Genomic DNA, 19,204 nt, shown 5'->3' on the forward strand with positions numbered 1-19,204 from the left:
CCGCAAAGTGAGTGTCATGTGGTCAGCATTTGGGGGAGGCAATGGGGGGGTGTTTAGGTAAACACAGGCGTGGCTCACCGTTTAAACGCAGTTTTATGGGCGTGCATAAATTAGCTATTGCGATTGCATTCACAGGATGAGAGCTCCCTGCGTGCAAGGAGAGCCGCAGTTGTTACAGCTGGTCAGACTTGCAGTACATGCTGTGTGACTGCTTGATGTGTGTCGATGGTAACGATGTTTATTCTTTTACACAGGTCATGGATACCCTGGGTATTTGTAATATCAGTAAGGAGTATATTTACTCACTGAGGGTTTTTAGTCGTGGAGATGTTGCCCATAGCAACTAATCAGATTCTACTTAATAGCTAGAATCTGATTGGTTGCTATGGGCAACATCGCTACTTCTAAAAAGTCGCACTTCAGTAAATATACCCCTAATAGTTAACGGTTAATCTGGCCATACACCTTTTCTTTCCAACTAGTTGGATAGATAATCTCAAGGTGTATGGCCAGCTTTAGTGCACAAGTTTTCCTTATGACCACATCTGACATTTATATACATATTCTTTACAGGACCTAATACGCATATAAGCATAGCTTGTGTATTATGAATGCAGAAGCTTGTGGTAGCATTTAAATATTTGTGATACAGAAAGCTTGACACTCTGGAAAGATTATATTCACTCGATTGTAGTTGATTACTTAATAATGTATAGGTCGTACCTCATGTAGACCAAAAGCTGTTGCACCGATTACAATGTTGTATAAAAAACACACAGTGTTTATTGTAGATTTCTGTAAACGTTTTTTATTTTTTTTTATTTAAAAGTTCACAAATTGCAATCAAAGCCAGAGGTGCTGGCTAGGATGTGTAGAAACAGAGCCATAACAGGTGGGAAGAATATTGAGAGCCTCATAAGTAGGACAGCATCTGGATATGGTATTAATAGTTCATTATCACTTACAGAATATTTAAACTACATACACAAAGTCTGCACTCACTATGTCAGCATCATTCATCACATAAATAAGCCAAGGATTCCATTACATTGTGTCTTGAACTGGTTTATAATAAAGATGGAAGAACAAAATGTTGCTGATGCAAGTGTTTTTTTTTATATCAATATATACAGACATGATGTTAACCCTTGGGAAGAATAATAATGGCAGATTTTCAGGAAAATGGTCGTATTTCAGTATAAGCTTTCTCCTGGTTTACTTACCCTTACAACAAAAGTCCGATTTTAATGCACTGACAACTAAAACCAGAGGGCAGTAAATTGTCCTCATGCATTCTGTATTGGCCCCTGATTTATTAGTAATAGGGAGACAGGGCAATGGGAAAAAGATCAAATGCAAAAGCAGGTTGCTCAGCATCACATAAACATGTCGTCATACCCCGGTGGAGGAAGATGATCTGGATCAGGGCTGGAAAAGGAAAAGACAGAGGCAGGTTAATCACTCATTCTGCTCCTCTATAAAGTGCCCCATTACACAACATACTGTAGGCAGTGTTTAATAAAAACGTACCCAGGACGTCCAGAACCTAAAGGACCAAAGGGGTCAAACCTGGCACCTGGTGGCACGGCTCCTGGAGGAAGCCCAGTCAAAGGGTTAGGTCTGGGTCTTGTACGTCCTGCATGAAAGGGATCCATAATCATACCTCCAGAGCGCCCCCTGCAGGAAAAAAATAAATCACATGCACAGTATATACTTTGTTAGTAAATACATCCCTTGATGTGTATATATTTTATAAGTGTTTCGGGTTCTAAAACCCGGTGCTTCTCATCATATTTATGTCCAAAATTTAAAAAGGGCAATGCTTTTACTAACTGTGTTTTGCTAGTAAAATCATTGCCCTTTTACATTTTGGGCATAACCAAAATCACAAGAAAGTAGTAAGTAAAGCTCCAAAAGAGGCAATGAAAAGGCTGTATGGTGATTTTTTTTTTATCCAGATTTATAGTAAGGTATGGGCATGGAAATATGATTTAGCACCAATTCTATTCAAAAGAGTCTATAAACCCATCATACAAATATGCTTGAGGCACAATGGTATTTCTTCAAAAAGTTATGGCCAGAGGTGTCAAATAGAGAAGCCACATCAACTGCCACCCAAACGCTGCCAAACATCTCCGGACGGGTCTCACTAGCAGTCCGTGTGGCTCCTCTCTTTGTTTCTAGGAATGCGCTGCAGCCCCACCTCTGAAGCCACCACTGGTTATGGCTATTATCATGATTTTGTAATACAATTAACAGTAATGAGCTCATCTTTCATGGTTTTCACCTACTTTACATATTGTACACTCCGGACAGATCTGCAACTACTAACCCTAAGGGATCCAAATCTGCTGCGCCATATGGAAAATGTCCAGAGGGGTCTGTCCTAGACAGGAGAAGCAAGACAGATATGAATGCCATGTTGGGTATCATGTAATGAAAAAATAAGAAGGGCTGTAAGAAGCACCCACCAGGTAGATTGATTTGATGCAGGAGACCTGAAGGGAACCCTTAGAGGATCAGGATCAGCATCCCTTGTCCGTTCTCTCTCAGGCTTCGGACTCTTCTCCTTAGCGCCAAGCAGAGAGGAGATGATCTCACTTTCTAACCGCTGCTTCAGCGCCTCTGGATTTTTATAGACACTGTGCAAAGGGGGCATAAATGTATTTGTAGGAAGACTTCAAATAAACATGTTACCAAAAGAGTTTATTTTAAATAAATTAGTATAAATCAGTAGCATAGGTGTGCAAATCTCAGGGTGCTGCTTCTATAGGTCACCAACCTGACTAGAACAGGTGTAATAAGAACAAAATGGCACTGGAAGTATGCATGCTACTTAAGATAATTATTTATCCTCTTTCTCCTGCCCCGCATTATCCGGAGATCTCTTTGAGGGACTGCTGGTGCTCACCTTACCCTCTAGAAGGAGGATTAACAGGCCCCAGGAGTCGGCTGTATTTGTAGCTGGGCGTCCTGCACTCAGCCTGCATCTGTCATCTGCGCTGTCCTGCTGGTGTGAGTAGGTGGCTTAGGCTGCCTGATATAAACTGGCTTGAGATTGCTCCCCTCCTGCCTTTCCCCCAGTCCTGACATCCAAGAGTCAGGGGCAGATTTTCCCCAGCACAGCCAGGCCTGAAATGAGATCTCTATAAAGGTCCGGTGGCCATTTTGGAAAGTATTCAGGCTGACTCTTCTGCTTAAGCACAGCCAATTTTATTTTATTTGAGCAAATCTATCAGTAATTACTCTGCAAGTATATTCTGAACTCAGTGAGATGTAGTCGCTACTTCACTTTAACACATGTTCAATACCGCCTATAGTAAGACCTGAGATCAGTTCAGCATATTGAAGTCATTACATGTTGGTGTGTCTGTGCTAATTCATATTTCTATTCTGCAACAATCTTAATATCATACATGGCGCCTAAGAAGCCGAGAGTCGAGAAACCTGTCTCTCAAATTTCTTTCTTCAAAGCCTCATCTCAATCTCCTAAATCAAAGGCTGTTGATGAGTCTGCAGCACGAAAGGGGTCCGCTATATCTCAACCTGCACAAAGCGAAGGGGCGACACCTCCGGGCCCCTCTCAGGATACTTCAGAGGATGGAGAAGTTCTTACAGTGGGTACAATGAAAAAACTCCTCTCACAATTTAAAAATGAAGTTGCAGCTGAATTTCGGGCTACTCTTCAGTCTTGTCAACACTCCATAGATGATCTTGGAGGTCGTACGGATGATTTGGAGACGAAAATGGGTGAAGTGGTGGGGTCACATAACGATCTCATCACAATGCATGAAGCAATGCAGAATGAAATAGCATCACTCAAAGATAAAGTGTGTGACTTGGAGGACCGTTCACGCCGAAATAATCTAAAGCTACGAGGCGTTCCTGAGAATATATCCAATAGCAGCCTCCACGATTACACAATGTCTCTGTTTCAAAAGCTTCTTCCTTCTGCGAAATCTACTGATCTTTTGATCGACCGTATTCATAGGCTCCCCAAAGCCAAAAGGGCACCAGAGAACGCATCAAGAGATGTCCTCATGTGTATGCACTTCTTCCATATTAAAGAGGCTCTGTTGAAAGCTTCTCGTCCATCGGAGGAAACGGCCGCTGTTATGGGCCAGTTGCAATTATATGGAGATCTATCGCAGGCTACTCTACTAAAGAGACGTTCACTTCAACCTATCACTTCTGCCCTTCGAAAAGCTGATATTCTTTACAGATGGGGCTTTCCTACTAAACTCCTCATCTCACGCAATGGCTCCTTGACCACCATTTCCTCTATTGAAGAGGGTGAGAAATTTCTTTCAGAGATGAAGGTAGAAGTGTCCTCTTCTAGATGCTCTCCTCTTCGCCATATTCAGAAGGACTGGTCGACTGCTGAATCGTAATGATTTCGAATAACTTTGTTTTTTCCCCATGCCTATATGGTAGAGTTGATTAGTCTCAAGAACCGTAAGACTGTAATATTGAGTTAGATTCTTTGTTATTATGTTGGTCATAGTGTCTAAATGGGTTCCTTTGTAGGCTGGGGAGAAATTCAAGTTATCTTATCTCAGGTCTAGAAGTTCCGCTGATCTAGGTTATAGTTATGACCTTGTATTCCTAATGTTGTTTAAGGTGGTGTATGACATGTGTTTAATTTCCCATGTACCCCAATCGTGTTGCCATGGTTAGGCAACCGTCTCTGACCTCAAGTGAGGGCATTTCAGTTAGTTTATCTTTTTGTTGTTATTTAATTTTTATCATTGTGTTTTTATTTTTCTGTTTTTTATTTATTCATTTATTTTTTCTTCCCCCTTTTGTTTTTTTATTATTTGATTGTAGTAGGCCAAGATGTACTGATTCAAATTGTCGCTATACACAGCTCAGGGGTTACAAATTCCCACTGGTTTTCAACTATCTCATAATACTTTATTATGGTTAATCTGATATCAATTAATGCCAAAGGGCTTAATTCACCGCATAAGAGAAGGCTCGCTTTAAATCATTTCCATAAATTAAAGGCTCAAATTGTAGCAGTTCAGGAGACACATTTTTGCATCTCCTCTCCACCAGCGTTTAATAATGATAGATTTCCCCTTTGCTATATGGCTAGCGGTCCATCTAAGAAAGCTGGAGTAGCAATCCTTATCTCAAAACATTGTTCATTTGTACTGAACAAACAATATTCTGACCCGGGAGGGAGATATTTAGTGCTGGTGGGTCAATTAGAGGGTAAGGAGGTTACCATAGCGTCCCTATATGCCCCCAATACACGTCAATTGAATTTTTGTAGGAAATTTTGTGCTTTTCTCCAGAAATACAGTAAAGGTGCCATTATTATTATGGGAGACTTTAACCTTGTGCCCGACCCCTTGTTAGATAGGTCCAGTAAAAGTTTGCCCAGGAATCGGCAGTCTACCGAGTGTTCTAGAGGATTCCGACAGCTCCTTGCAGAGTATGAGCTATATGACATTTGGAGAATTAAACATCCAGCAGATAGAGATTTCTCATTTTTCTCACATGTTCATGGCTCGTACTCAAGAATAGACTTAGTACTAGCTGATAAATTTACGCTATCTTCTATTAAAAAAATAGATATTATGCCTATGGCATGGTCTGATCATTCCCCTATTTTCTTTTCATGGGACATTGCACATAGACAACATATCCCTGGCCCGTGGAGATTAGGTAAACATATGTTTGCTCAGCCAGAGGCTCAACAACATATTCAGAAGTCCTTATCGGAATACTTAATCAATAACAAACCAGATGAGACCTCTGTCTTTAATTTTTGGTGCACCTTGAAGGCTGTTGTTCGGGGCTCTGCAATACAAATTGCCGCCAAGTTTAAACGAGAATATAGATTAAAATGGGCAAACTTAGAAGAGGTTGTTAACTCACTAGAAACAGCTCATAAAGCGGACCCAGCAAATAAAACCATATATAAAGAGTTAGCTGGGGCACGCAAGCAACTTAATGTCTTTTTACTACAGGAGGTGCATAGGAACCTTGCCCGTTTGAATCAGAAGTTTTATGTATTTGGAAACCGTGCATCGAGATTACTTGCCCGTAAGTTAAGAGGAAAGCGGGCTAGAGAAAAGATATATTCGATTAATAAATCGAAAGGGGGTAGGGTGATCGATCCGTTTAAAATAGCAAACTCCTTTGCTGAGTATTATGCTAAATTATATAATCTACGGGAGGATCCTTTAACTCCTCAACCAAGCTTAGAGGGAATTAAAGAGTTCCTCAGGGATGTAGATCTCCCTGTCCTAGACTCGGCCACATGTGAAACTCTTAATGCTCCGTGGACCATAGAAGAGGTTGAGAAAGCTATAGATCTCATGCCCTTAGATAAAGCCCCTGGTCCTGATGGATATCCCTCTAATTTTTATAAGGTTTACAAGGCGGATTTGGCGCCGGTACTTTTACTAGTGTTTAATGAAGCTACCAAGTCAGGAATATTTCCCAAAGAAATGCTAGAAGCCCAGATTATAGCCATTCATAAACCAGGCAAACCCACCACTGAGGTTCAGAATTATAGGCCCATTGCTCTACTAAATGCTGATATTAAGCTCTTCGCCAAATTAATAGCTTTAAGACTCAACCCACTGCTACCATCTTTAATTAATGCAGACCAGGTGGGTTTTGTTATGGGTCGCCAATCACCTGATAACACTAGACGAGCCTTTAATATTATAGAACATTGTGAGAAGGCTCAAAAACAACTACTACTCTTATCATTAGACGCGGAAAAGGCCTTCGACAGACTACACTGGGGCTACCTCCGGGAGGTTTTTACGAAATTTGGGTTTCAGGGATTAATTGTAGATTCCATTCTGGCATTGTACACGGTCCCCTCAGCTAGGGTATATGTAAACGGTTGCCTTTCCTCTAATTTTAACATCTCTAATGGCACCCGTCAGGGGTGTCCTCTCTCCCCATTAATTTTCGCGCTAGCAATTGAGCCTCTGGCTGAAAAAATCAGAGGGTCACATGAAATTCAGGGCCCTAAGCTGGGGAATACTAGCCACAAAATTTGTCTATTTGCGGATGATGTTTTGATTAGTCTGTATAATCCCCGAGACTCCCTCCCTGCTCTACACCATCTGCTGGATGCTTATTCAAGGGTCTCATTATATAAGCTTAATTCTAATAAATCCGAAGCCCTCCCAATAAATATCCCCACGGACACATTAGAATTTTTAAAATCATCCTTTAACTATTCATGGGTATCATGTTCCCTGAAATATTTAGGAGTGCGCCTGACTAGAACCAAAGATATAATTGAATGCAATTATGCCCCTCTACTGGCCAATTTTGAAGTGGCCTTGAAAGACTGGATGCTACATGAAGTATCCTGGCTGGGCAGAATAGCTGCCTTTAAAATGGTGCTACTGCCAAAACTGCTGTATCTGTTTCGTACTATTCCCAGAGTTCTTCCTAAACCTATGTGCAATAAATTTAACAAAGCCATAGGCCGATACATCTGGAAAGGGGGTAGGCCGAAAATAGCAAGAGCAACTCTCTCTTTACCTAAACTTGAAGGAGGAGTTGCATTCCCAGATATAGAGAAATACCAGTATGCTTGTTTGATAAATCAGGCGAGAGATTGGTTTATGGAGGATAACATTAAACCTTGGGTTGCGTGGGAATCGGAGGCCGTTAAACCCCTAGCTCTCCCAGATTTGTTATGGCTTCCGGTCGCCGCAGAGCCCCCAAGTTCCAGGCACTCTGGTTCAGTTGGTGCCACAATACAGGCATGGAATAGATTCGTTATTAAGCGTGAAGATGTTTCCTTACCGACAACTGCTCTCTCATTATCTTGTATAGCTAGACTAATTGGAAACCTACAGGTGGAGTCTTGGAATGCTGCAGGAATTAATTCATTGGGGGATATGATGTCGGGTGGAAAAGTTATCTCCTTTTCTGAGCTTCAGAGTAAGTTCAGTCTCCCGAAACAGGATTTTTTTAAATACTTGCAGATGCGGCATTGGGTTCAGAGCCTACCCTCCCTCAATCTCCAACACAGTTCCTTACCTGGGTATATACTAAAACAATTCCAGTCCTCTACTCAAAAAGGTGGCATTACATGGTGGTATCAACAGCTAATAACGGAGAATAGACCAAACAAATTCACATCATTACAAAAATGGGAGAAGGATTGGTCAAGAACATTGGAAAAGGAAGATTGGGAAATGGTTTTTCGAACCTGCTATAAGATGTCCCGTTGTATGAATCACTCAGAAATGTTCTTAAAATTGCTCCATAGATCATATTTCACCCCTGAGAAACAACATAAGATTTGGCCATCCATTTCTAAATTTTGCTGGAGAAAGTGTGGAGAAGTGGGCAGTATCTTCCATGTATTTTGGTCATGCCCTCTACTGAGACCTATTTGGGTCGAAGTGTTCACCTTGATTGGGGACATTGCGGGAGTGGGGATACCACTGGACCCGGTTATTGCTCTGTTTCATTTTTTCCCGGGGAACTTATCAAAGGGAGATAGATATATATTGGGGCACATTCTGATTTCTGCAAAAGCTGCTATTGCTCAATTGTGGAGAACAGACTGTGTGCCCAGCTTAGGTCATATAATAAATAAAGTAAATTGCCATTGTGATTTTGAGACAGCGGACAGTAACTATTCTACTGCGGTCTCTTCGCCCCATATGCTGTGGTTTAAATGGAAAGAATATAGGGATAGTCTGGGAGGAAATCCCTTGAGACCTGGCCCAACTGATATTGGAATACTACATTCTCCTTCTCCTTCCAATTATATTGTCTCTTGAGTTCCAAAAGTGTATTGTTTTGTCGATATAGAACTGGGTTATACAATACCGTTTTGAAAATGTGATATTTGTATGTATTTTCTGAGTGTGTAGTATCAAAAATTTAGCTATTTACTCTTTTTCTTTTGTCCCCCTCCTTTTATTTTATTGTGTTTTTAAATATTATTTTATTTTATTTTTTTGTATATGTTATTGTTGAGATTATTATAATATTTCAATTTATTTACGGTATCTAATAAAAATATAATTGGTAAAAAAAAAAAAAAAAAAAGATAATTATTTATTATAAATTTCAGTTACATGTATAAGAATTAAAATAGCAGTCTTATAAATGCCCGCCATTAGGTCATTGGGATACTTTAAGGACTATTGGCCCTCATTCAGAGCCGCTCGTTAGCGGCAGTACGCTCGTTCCGAGCGATGTTTGCACATCTGCGCATGCGTACGGTTTTTAGTACGCATGCGCGAACCAGTCAGTGCGGCCAAAAATCGTTTGTACGCTATATAGCGAGTGCCTGCTATTTTGAGTGACAGAATGAGGCGTATGTGGGTGGTAACAGGGGAAGGTGCTTGAAAATGGGGAGTGGAGATCCGAACGCAGGCGTGCTTAAAGGTCAAAACGGGCGTATTATGGGTGTGCATAATTAATACAGCAGCGTCATTGACCACGTCACTGGGTTATTTTATAGCCAGAACTGCTCGCAAATTTGTGGTAGCAAACACCAACCACAAGAATAGCGAGCAGTTCATACGCTGCTCGATGTACTCGATTAATCTAATAAATAGCGGACATGACGTATGGTGCGAGCGGCCAGGGGGCGTTTTTAACAAATAAACGAGCGTATGTTTTGCTCGCTCGTTCAGACTTAGAGGTGTGAACAGACTGCAATTTGCGAACGGATCATTTGAATAGCCACCCCTTGTTTTTGAACGAACGACCGCAAATAGCGAACGGCTCTGAATGAGGGCCATTGTCTCCATCTATTAATGTGTTATAGTTGGAGTGACCTGAGCCACATTCACGCACCCTGGAGGGCCCTTTACACTTCTTTATAAGAAACATAGAAATGAGAGGTCATGTAGAATATATTCATTGCTATTTGTTTAGTGGGCTTATAATAAAAGTAAAAGTTTAAGTAGTTCTGCTCATGTATGGATCACCTATAGAGTGGCCTTAGTCCATATTATAAAGTATGCAGCATATTATATCACTAGGAGCCAGTGACATTACTGAGGCATGAAGACTATAGCTTCAGCTGAGAAGAGAGGTACTCTAAAGTACCTCAAATATGCCATTCTAATCAATGTTTATTCAGCCCACACAATGCTGCCTAGAGCAAGAGTACGCCAACATACACAATAAGTTCAACTATTTTCTTATTTTTTATTTAATTAACAAGATGCATTTTCATATAGAAGCAGCTGATATGAATTTCTCTGTATTAACCTTTCACAAGTTTTGCATTTGTTGGATTTATTTCTCCAACTTCAAATACAGAAAAGCACGGGAGGGTGAATGGCAACAACAAAACATGAAACATGTATCCTAACCTGTGAAACTGCTGCAGGTGGTCTTTGTATATGAAATCATTCACATTCAAGGTCAGGTCTGAAAGCTTCTCAGTCTTAAGATCCTGTATGGAGAAAACATCAGGATTTTTTACTTAAATTACTTTTTTCTGACTCCATTGGGAATACTGGAAACTTGGGGTACAGTGGTGAGAGGAGCCTGGAAACTCAAATTTGGCATTTGGATAGACGCCTCCCCATCTATATACTCCAACGGCTGCCACAGCCTATTCAGCCTTGCTGTAACAAAGCCCAAATAGAGAGAACAAAGTATATGAGGGAGAGGAGAAAAATAGTACCAAAAAATAGAAAAAACTTAACTCATAGTGCAAGGAAGAGCGTCCAGTATGCCCCATGGAGTCAGAGGAAGCGATTTCAATAAAATATTCAGTTTTCCTCCGATAGAAGACAGTGGAATGTACGAGAGTCCCTAAACGTGGAAGCACTATTGGGCAGTGCAGAGCCGCTTCCACCCATTGAATACTCTTGCAAAGAAATTCAAGGAACACCAGGTGGCCCCATGCATAACTGTACCACCAAGATGCCATGCCTCACAGCCCACAGGGCCCCTACTGATCTGACAGAATGTGCCTTGAGTTTATCTGGAGCAGAAAGGCCTGCACCTATATAAGTCTGGCGAATAACATCAGTTATCCACCTTGCAATGGTCTGCTTGGAGGCTGGCCAGCCTCTCTTAGATGACCCACACAAAATAAAGAGGTTATCTCCCCAGGAAACCTCTTTCTTTCTGTGGAAATAAATCCTGAGGACTCTAACTACTGTACATTTATTAGGTGCACTGCACTTTCCTCCACCCCTAGGCTGGGACTACAATTTCTTCAGTTTAATGAAATCTAGAAACTACCTTGGGAACAAAGAAAGGTTTAGTCCTCAGGGCTGGCCTATCCTCATGGAAAATGAGAAAGAATGATTTCCAGGACAGAGCTCCGACTTCTGTCTCGCTGTAGCAATGACCAGAAGGAACACAATTTTCTAAGTCAGGAATTTTAAATCCACTTTATCGAACATGTTTTGCAACGATCTGAGAAACTTCTTCAGATCCCAAAGAACCACCAGATGCACACAGAGGTACTATGTGAACACACCCCCTAAAAGTTAAAGCAGGAAATTTTTCTCTTCTCACACCAGGAAATGTATGTTTTCCATACCCAGTGATGATTCCTTGTTGAAACTGGTTTTCTTGATCATAACAGAGCCTGATTCAGAAAGGATCGCTATTGCAATCGTAGCTGCGATTACGCACGTCTGCTATGAAAATATGCTAATGACTGCAATCGCAAAGCTATTATAGAGACACCCAAAGCCAGCATACAGAGATTTCCACTTCCGCTTTCCCACATCCGTAATACTTTACACTCCTGCGTATACATCGGGAACATCGAGTAACATTGGTCCCTCACGCACAATTACAACAGGTCTGAGCTTACTCAGTAATTGCTAACCCTGTCACACGCAGTGAGTACACAAGCTGCGTATGCCGTTGCAGTGGCTAATGTATGCACGCCCCTGTAACAGCGTTCAAACGGACAGGCACTCCTGAGTTTCAACCACTCCCATCACCACCCCCAAACACTGACCTGACGTCACTCACTATGCTATACGCATGTGCAGTATGCAACAATCATGCTGAATCAGCCCCATAGTCTTAATGACTGCATCTGAGAAGCTCTTAAGATTGTAGATTCAACAATCACACCATCAAAGTCAGCTGTGGTAAACCTGTACGATGCAACGGCCCCTGACTTAGCAAATATTACCAACTAGAAGGACCTTGAGTAATACTGCTACTGGAGCGAACAGATAATTCAGGGGATAAAGGCCCCCCAGGCATCTGCGACACCGGGGTCGGGGCATCGGTGAAATCCAACATGTTGGATTCCCCGATTGGCCAATCCTGGCCAAAACATGAATGAGATCAACAAATCGCATTTCTTTTAACATGAAAAATTTCACAGATTCCCGGATGGATCGACGATCATCGATGGTCGCTGATTAGCATTGCTGAATCGTGGATTGGCGGTTACGATCCAATCACGGAAATGGCCGGCAGATGTATGCGGCTCTTAAGGCCAAGAAAATATCATGGCATCTACCAACTCCCCTTCTGGGCGCAATAACAGCCTAGCTTGCGGTTTCATCATATCTATGACAAGCTGTTCCCAATTGTTCACCAACTCCAGGAAAATCTCTGGGTTTAGAGACCACTCCCCTAAATGCATGTCTTGTTGACTGAGGGCAAAGAAGCGGCTGTTCAATACCTTCCAACAAAATGCAAATGCAGCAAGAGGTGTCTGTAGGAAATAGGTACCTACTGCATTGCATTTGCGATCTGAGTGCAGCATCCGAAGTGGCTGCCTCAGACCACCAAAACGACGTTTGCTCCTTTGGTCAGGCTGCATAAATTGAAGCTTACCTCAGCCTATCCGTTGCCTGATCACATATACGGCCAGGAAATCTGCGTCCACAGACTCAGACCTTGGCCTCGTCCCTTTCGGAATACCGGGGCAACACGCCCCCGCTTCCGAGAACAGTGGCCTGCCATGACCCTGCCCCTCCTCCCAAACGTTGCAGCATGTCAATCATGCTGTGGCTAGGAGGGACTGTGAATAAGATTGCAGAACAGGTCCTGAACATGCACAGACCCAGAAACATCGGAAATGTGTGCCACCTATCGAGTTAGCGTACATCTCTGAATCAGTCCCTGAGTTAGTACGCTTCCCAGTTGCCTACCCCTGGGATAAATATCGCCGTCACATCTTCACATTCTTATCATAATCCTAATCCCGGCCATTTCCCAAATGGGTAAAATACTTTTTGTGTCTCTCTGATGATTCTCTTTGTAAAAGTGTAACCTCTACCTGTTCCCAGTAGTATGAACAAACGTGAAAATAGACCTTTCTTCCTTGGAGCAGGGGGCAGAAAATTACTCTTACCCCCTGTCAAAAAATAATTTTGCCCAAACGTAAATGGAAGGAGTCTTCTTTGACTCTGAATCCACCTGTCAGGAGCAAAGTCACATAGAGCTATATGAGCCATAACCACCATATCCGAAATCTGGGCTTGAACCACTGGCGTAACTATAGAGGGTGCAAGGGGTGCGTTTGGTATGGTGCCCGGTGGCTTAGGGTGCCCGCTGGCCCAGCAAGCAACCCCCTGCACCCTGCCAAGTACAGCCAGCGCCAATGTCTTTTTTTTAATCAGGAGACGTTCGCGAGCCAATAGAAACTCGTGGACCAGAAGCCAATCAGCAGCAGCTGCTCCTCCACGAGTTCCGATTGGCTAGCAACAGGTGCCTGATTAAAAATAACATCCGCTCTCTTAGAAGTTGGAAGGAGGTGTGGCTATAATGACATCCCTGGACCACGGCCACGCCTTCTCTCAGCTTCAGTGAGGAGAGATGGAGCAGCGCGCTGGTCTCAGGAGGATGTAAGTATTATGGGGCTGGGGGGGGATGTAAGTATTATGGGGCTGGGGGGATGTAAGTATTACGGGGCTAGGGGCGCCCCTCCCCAAGAGGAAATTTTGCTATGGGGCCCCCATACCATGGTTTACACCCCTGGCTTGAACTAAATCTATTGCAGCCGACCCAGGGTAGGATGTTGCTTCCTTCATGTGCTCTACTGTGAAAAATAAATCTACCGTCAGGGCTGCCAGAACAAAGACCTTCTTCTAGCTGATCAGCCCACTTTTCACTGTCTTATTAACCCAAGAGACTAGGATAGACCTTAATGAATCATCAGCTGTTTTAAAGACTGATTTTAATGTAGCTTCCACGTTTCCTATTTATGCTGTGCTTCAAAGAAGCACTACCCAGGATAGGAATCATCACCACTTTGGACAACCTAACAATAGGAGCTTTATCCTTTGGAGAAAATGCACACTTAACCCTCTAAATTGCTGGAAAACTGTAAAGTAGCTGGAATTTCTTGGCAACATGGACTTGTTATCTGGACAAATCCATGCTTCCCCCAACATTTCATTCAACTGAGGGAAAGCATGAAAATAAACTGTTCAATCTTTCTATTAAAAGGTACTCCTATCCAGATCCTAATAATTTTGAATATGCAGTAACTGACATACTGCCAGTATCAAAAGCTCAGAATAGATAGGATCTTCTTTCGCAAAAGATAACTAGATAACTCGTAGTCACAATTGTAGGGACCCCCAAAATCTCCATAAGAAGAAATATCTTAGGAGGAACCCTGTCTGGATTGCACAGCTTCCTCGTTAACCACTAATGTTATATAGAAAAAGAGGAAACCCCTGTGTCCGCACACACTGCGGCATAGAATAACAAGGCCTTGTCCTTTTATAGTGGGCAATAAAACCAGGAAGCACATCCATAGGGAGGAATGGAGCAAGAAGCACCTCTCCCTAGGTCTAGCAATGGACAGCTGTGGCCACCTGTACACCAGCTCCCTGAACTGCCTCATCTGTCTTGCGGAAACACTCCCTAGGGTGATGCCACTAGAACCCCTTACCCACCAGCTCCTGGATGCCCACCACACTACCTATGGAGTCCATGACCAGATAAAAAGAAAAACTGCATGCTTTAACAAGGCTTCCCTGCTAAAGCAGCATATAATCCACTTTCCTACATGCCACTTCTCTGGAGCATGGTCAGAGAATTCTGCCTGAGGCAAGGGAACACTCCGGAGACCCAAGCAGTTAGAAGCGGTAGTCGTCTAGGTTCCTGCCATAGAAGATTCAGCCTTACACAAGTGCACGGCTCCCAGGCACTCAAAAAAACTGAATAGGCTGTGGCAGCCATCCAGGTATATGGAAGGAGAGGAGCCTGTTCAAGCTCCAATTTTGAAAGTGCCCTGGCTTCTTCTACCACGCACTATACCCCAAGGTTCCAGTATCCCCCATTGGAGGAAAGAGACAATAAAATTAGTTACAGCATGAGAATGTAGTTCATATCTCTCTTTCGTCTTATTCAAAACCAAATACTTTCACAGTAGATTGTTATGGAAATACCACAGTACATAGGAATAAGGTACAATTGCTGGATGGATCTGTGGCATTGGACAGAGCATTTAGGAAGTTCCAGGGACCACAGGCAATTGAGGATTGGCTGCCAAGGATAGGGATACTGAATGGCTGAAACAGCGGGGTGGACAGGGAAGGCTGGCTGAAACAGGGGGGAGAGCACAGGGCAAGTTCAGGGAGTACCTCTTTTCAACTGGCTGCGCTGGTGCAGCCAGCCAGGTAGTATTTGCGCTGACTCCTTTTCAGAGATGGTGGCCCGAGTGGCACAAGCAGCCAGGAACGGCAGACCAGGAGAATTCATACACACCAGCTCTGATGGAATTTCAAATGCCGGCCACAGGTCAATCACAGCTTGCAGAGCTCAGACTGGCTTGATTGTTATGAATTCTTCCTGCATCCCTGTCTGCTGGTGTGGTGTAGCACTGCTGCAACCCAGGCCCCCCTTTCTCTCCGGGCCCGGGACTTGAGGCCCGGTGGTCCCCCCCTGATGGCGGCCCTGGCTGCCAGGGACAGACAACAGCAGCTGCTGGGATGCAAGCCAACAATTAGGCAGCTCAGAGGGTGGGCTCAGACTTCAGATGGTTAAGAGGTATATGAGACAAGCTCCTAATCTTACCATAGCATTCACTATCAAGGTGTCCTCCACAGTTAATGCTCTGAGTAGAACTTTTGAACTGGCAAACCCATAGGAAAGTGTGTATAACTCTTTGTTGTCACTCCAGCCATCTGGAAGGCGCTCAGATCCCGTCGCCTCAGCTGCAACCTGTGGGTGAGAGAAGCTGTAAAGAACAGTACAAAACAGCCTATCACACAGACTGCACACTGACCAATGAAGTGTATATAATCACAGAATAGGAAGTAGACCTGACTTACATAATGCCATAGTGTACATGAAGATATGAATAGTAGTATCTGCACCAATAGAGGGGGGACATTAGTAATGCATAAGGCAATGCATCAGGACACAGACGGCGTAACAATTTAGAGAGTAAGCTAACTCGATTATATAGCTATATGTAGGCTGGTCCTATATAATCCAATAGAGGACAGACAATCTCAATTACGTGTGGGTAAAGAGAACTGGTACTTTAAGCTACATAAAGGATTTCTCCATTTAAGATTGTTAAAATTCCCATCCAATCCCTGCATTAGAAACTTCTATGTTTTGCTAGCAATAACATAAATCTAACACCAGCTGCTACCTCTGCTCTTTTCCCACATCCTGCCCGAAAGCTGCAATAATGGCATCTGACATTATCCCCATGTTTCACCCTACTGTGCTATACTGTGAGGCCAGTAATTCCATACAGTATACTACAGCACATTATAATAAGTTATAGATGTCTTTGGTACCCAGGAAAGACAGCATCTATGAATGATGCCAAGAGCTGTAGTGACGGAAGCTTACACATTGTGCAACAAATAACTTTGTACAGATTGTGCATCAGCTACAATTATCGGGGCGATCCGCCTGATATCGGCGGATCGCCCCGATAATTGTAGCGTGAGGGGAGGCGACCGAGGGTTAAATATTGCTCGGTCGGGCATGCCGGATTGTCCAGCATGCCCGTTTGATGCGATATTTACCAGTAAACTGTCGGCCGCATCGGGCAGTGTATGCCCAGCCGTGGCCGACAGACAGACATTTCCTGTGTTCCTTCCTACGGAAGGAACAGGGAAATGTCTCCTCCCCCGGGGGCGGAGCGCGGATGTCGGGCTGATACACTGTGAGAGAAATCTCACAGTGTATGCCGGTGACATCTGCGGCTGGCAGGCTACCAGATAAAATATCTGTCGGTCTGACAGACATTTTATCTGGCCGTCTATGCCCATAGGGAAGTCATTTCTGTACAACCTCCTAGAACACAATAAAAAAAGGAAGACTCACAACACATGCGTATACATATGTATATTTCAGTGACCTTACATGTTTATCACTGACTTTCTGCTGTGAGTATCAAATACTTTATTGCTTTATCATTACCACAGCTGTTCCATGATGTTGGTTTTCATATTCACAGAAGTCAACATTTCAATATAATTGAAATTATTTTGGCTAAAGCTTATTATAAATTCGAATTTAACAACCAGTGGTCTCTTACAATTGCTATGACTATGGCATTAAAAACACTAAAGTAATTCATGTACCACCTCTTCAGAAAGAGACATCATGTAAAGTGCAGCAAGGGTCTGAGCGCAGATAGGGAAGCAACAAGTGAAAAACACAAGTAGTGGATGAAGGGGAGACAGCTATAATACTAACACATAATGGATAGGATGGACGGGAGGACTGACAGCTATAACCCACAGGCAGAGGATGGGGGAGGGGCGGCTGCTTGGTGTAAACCACAGACATAGGACAGAGGGGAGGACTGACAGGTGTGACACATGTGATGGGCACAGTGACATTTGCTTATTAGACGGGCTACAGTGTTACCTCCTCAGAGTTGCCCAGGCAGAGCATACCGCGGCTGACCAGCTCCCAATGAATGAAGCAGATAAGTGCATCCTGAGGCTGAGTGATCTCCGGAGACACCAGAGTGAATAGCAACTCTAACCCGGGAGACGCCATGTTTGAGGAATTCACCTAACACTGACGCAGCACTTCCGGGTGCGACCGAACAGAAACTATGCCAGAGAAATTAGTTCCACATGCAGTAAACACCAGATGGCGCCCAATCTCCGTATGTAAATGTAGGAATAGCTGGTGTCAGCTATTTATTTTATTAAATTTCATACAACGCATTGGTTTGATTGTTATCCTTCTATGGGACTATCCTGTACCAACGCGCTTTCCAAATGTAGCAAATCCGGTTCGCCATCTACAGGTGATTTGAAAGTAGTGCATCCATTATGGTGGGTACACACTGGGCGATATTACTGAGCGACTGCACGTAATCGTGCAGTAGCTCAGTAATCGTGCACAAATCGTGCACTTTTATGTCAGAAACGACCAGCGATGCGCACTCCCGCTGGTCGTTTCCGACATTGTCCATCACCTGAACATGCAGCACAATTTGACGATAACGACAGATTGGCATGTTCAGGAATGATGGACAGTGCCTACACTGAACAACTGATCGTTCAGTGCAGACACTACAGGGGATCAGGAACGACGGTACGATCACGATGTCGTAATCGTACTGTCTTTCCTGATCGCCTAGTGTGTACGCACTTTATAGGTGCCTACACACGCATCGGAAGGACAGATCGTGTCAAATATGCCCAAATCGTGAGTCCCCACTCACGATGCGATGCGTGTCCCTGCTGGTCGCACATCGCATCTTCAGATCTGCTGTGCTGTAGGGCAGATCTGCCAATCTGGGACACAATGCACTGGAAAAAGTCTGGATACACAATAGATAGTTTGAAAATTGGACACTTCAAACACCAAATCGTGTGCAGAGCTGCCGGGAAGGAGTTTCAAGGGAAATCATACACATCGTGGGATTGTGTGCAGATCGCCAAGTGTGTAGGCACCTTTAAGGTGCCCATACACGGTGCGATAAAGCAGACGATCCAACGGATTGGTGCGCTATTGCTGCTATATCATACCGTGTATGTAGTAGTGGCTCCAGGCACGGACAAGCCGGTCCGTCTCCACTGGGTCGGAGGGCGCAGGAAACGTCCACCACCCGCCTGGAGGTAGAGGAAATATTTAAGCTCACGGGGAGGGAGCGGAGGAGGGAAGGGGCGGCAACTCCACAAGGCGCTGGGCGCAGCACAGCCTAGCGCTGGCCCTGCGTGTATGGGCATGATATGGGATTGTGCGCGCACCCTTGGGGTCGTACATCGCACCTCCAGGTCTTAATTCGGCCATACACAGTGCGATATGCAGCGGTCGA

At 43.6% G+C, this 19,204-nt stretch overlaps 1 protein-coding gene across 1 annotated transcript; it reads right to left on the minus strand.

Annotated features, from left to right (window-relative positions):
* Positions 1-791: 791 nt before the first annotated feature.
* On the minus strand, positions 792-17,985 carry PSMF1 (proteasome inhibitor subunit 1). Its single transcript, XM_088467059.1, has 7 exons — positions 17,797-17,985; positions 15,976-16,122; positions 10,329-10,411; positions 2,472-2,642; positions 2,333-2,386; positions 1,531-1,677; positions 792-1,428 (listed from the first exon to the last, which is right to left on the minus strand). The coding sequence occupies exons 1-7, from the start codon at positions 17,929-17,931 to the stop codon at positions 1,377-1,379; spliced, it is 789 nt and encodes a 262-aa protein (XP_088323185.1). The 5' UTR covers positions 17,932-17,985; the 3' UTR covers positions 792-1,376.
* Positions 17,986-19,204: the final 1,219 nt, after the last annotated feature.

This window comes from Taudactylus pleione, unplaced genomic scaffold (assembly GCF_031769625.1).
Source record: "Taudactylus pleione unplaced genomic scaffold, aTauple2 ptg000069l, whole genome shotgun sequence".
Taxonomy (NCBI): Eukaryota; Metazoa; Chordata; class Amphibia; order Anura; family Myobatrachidae; genus Taudactylus; species Taudactylus pleione.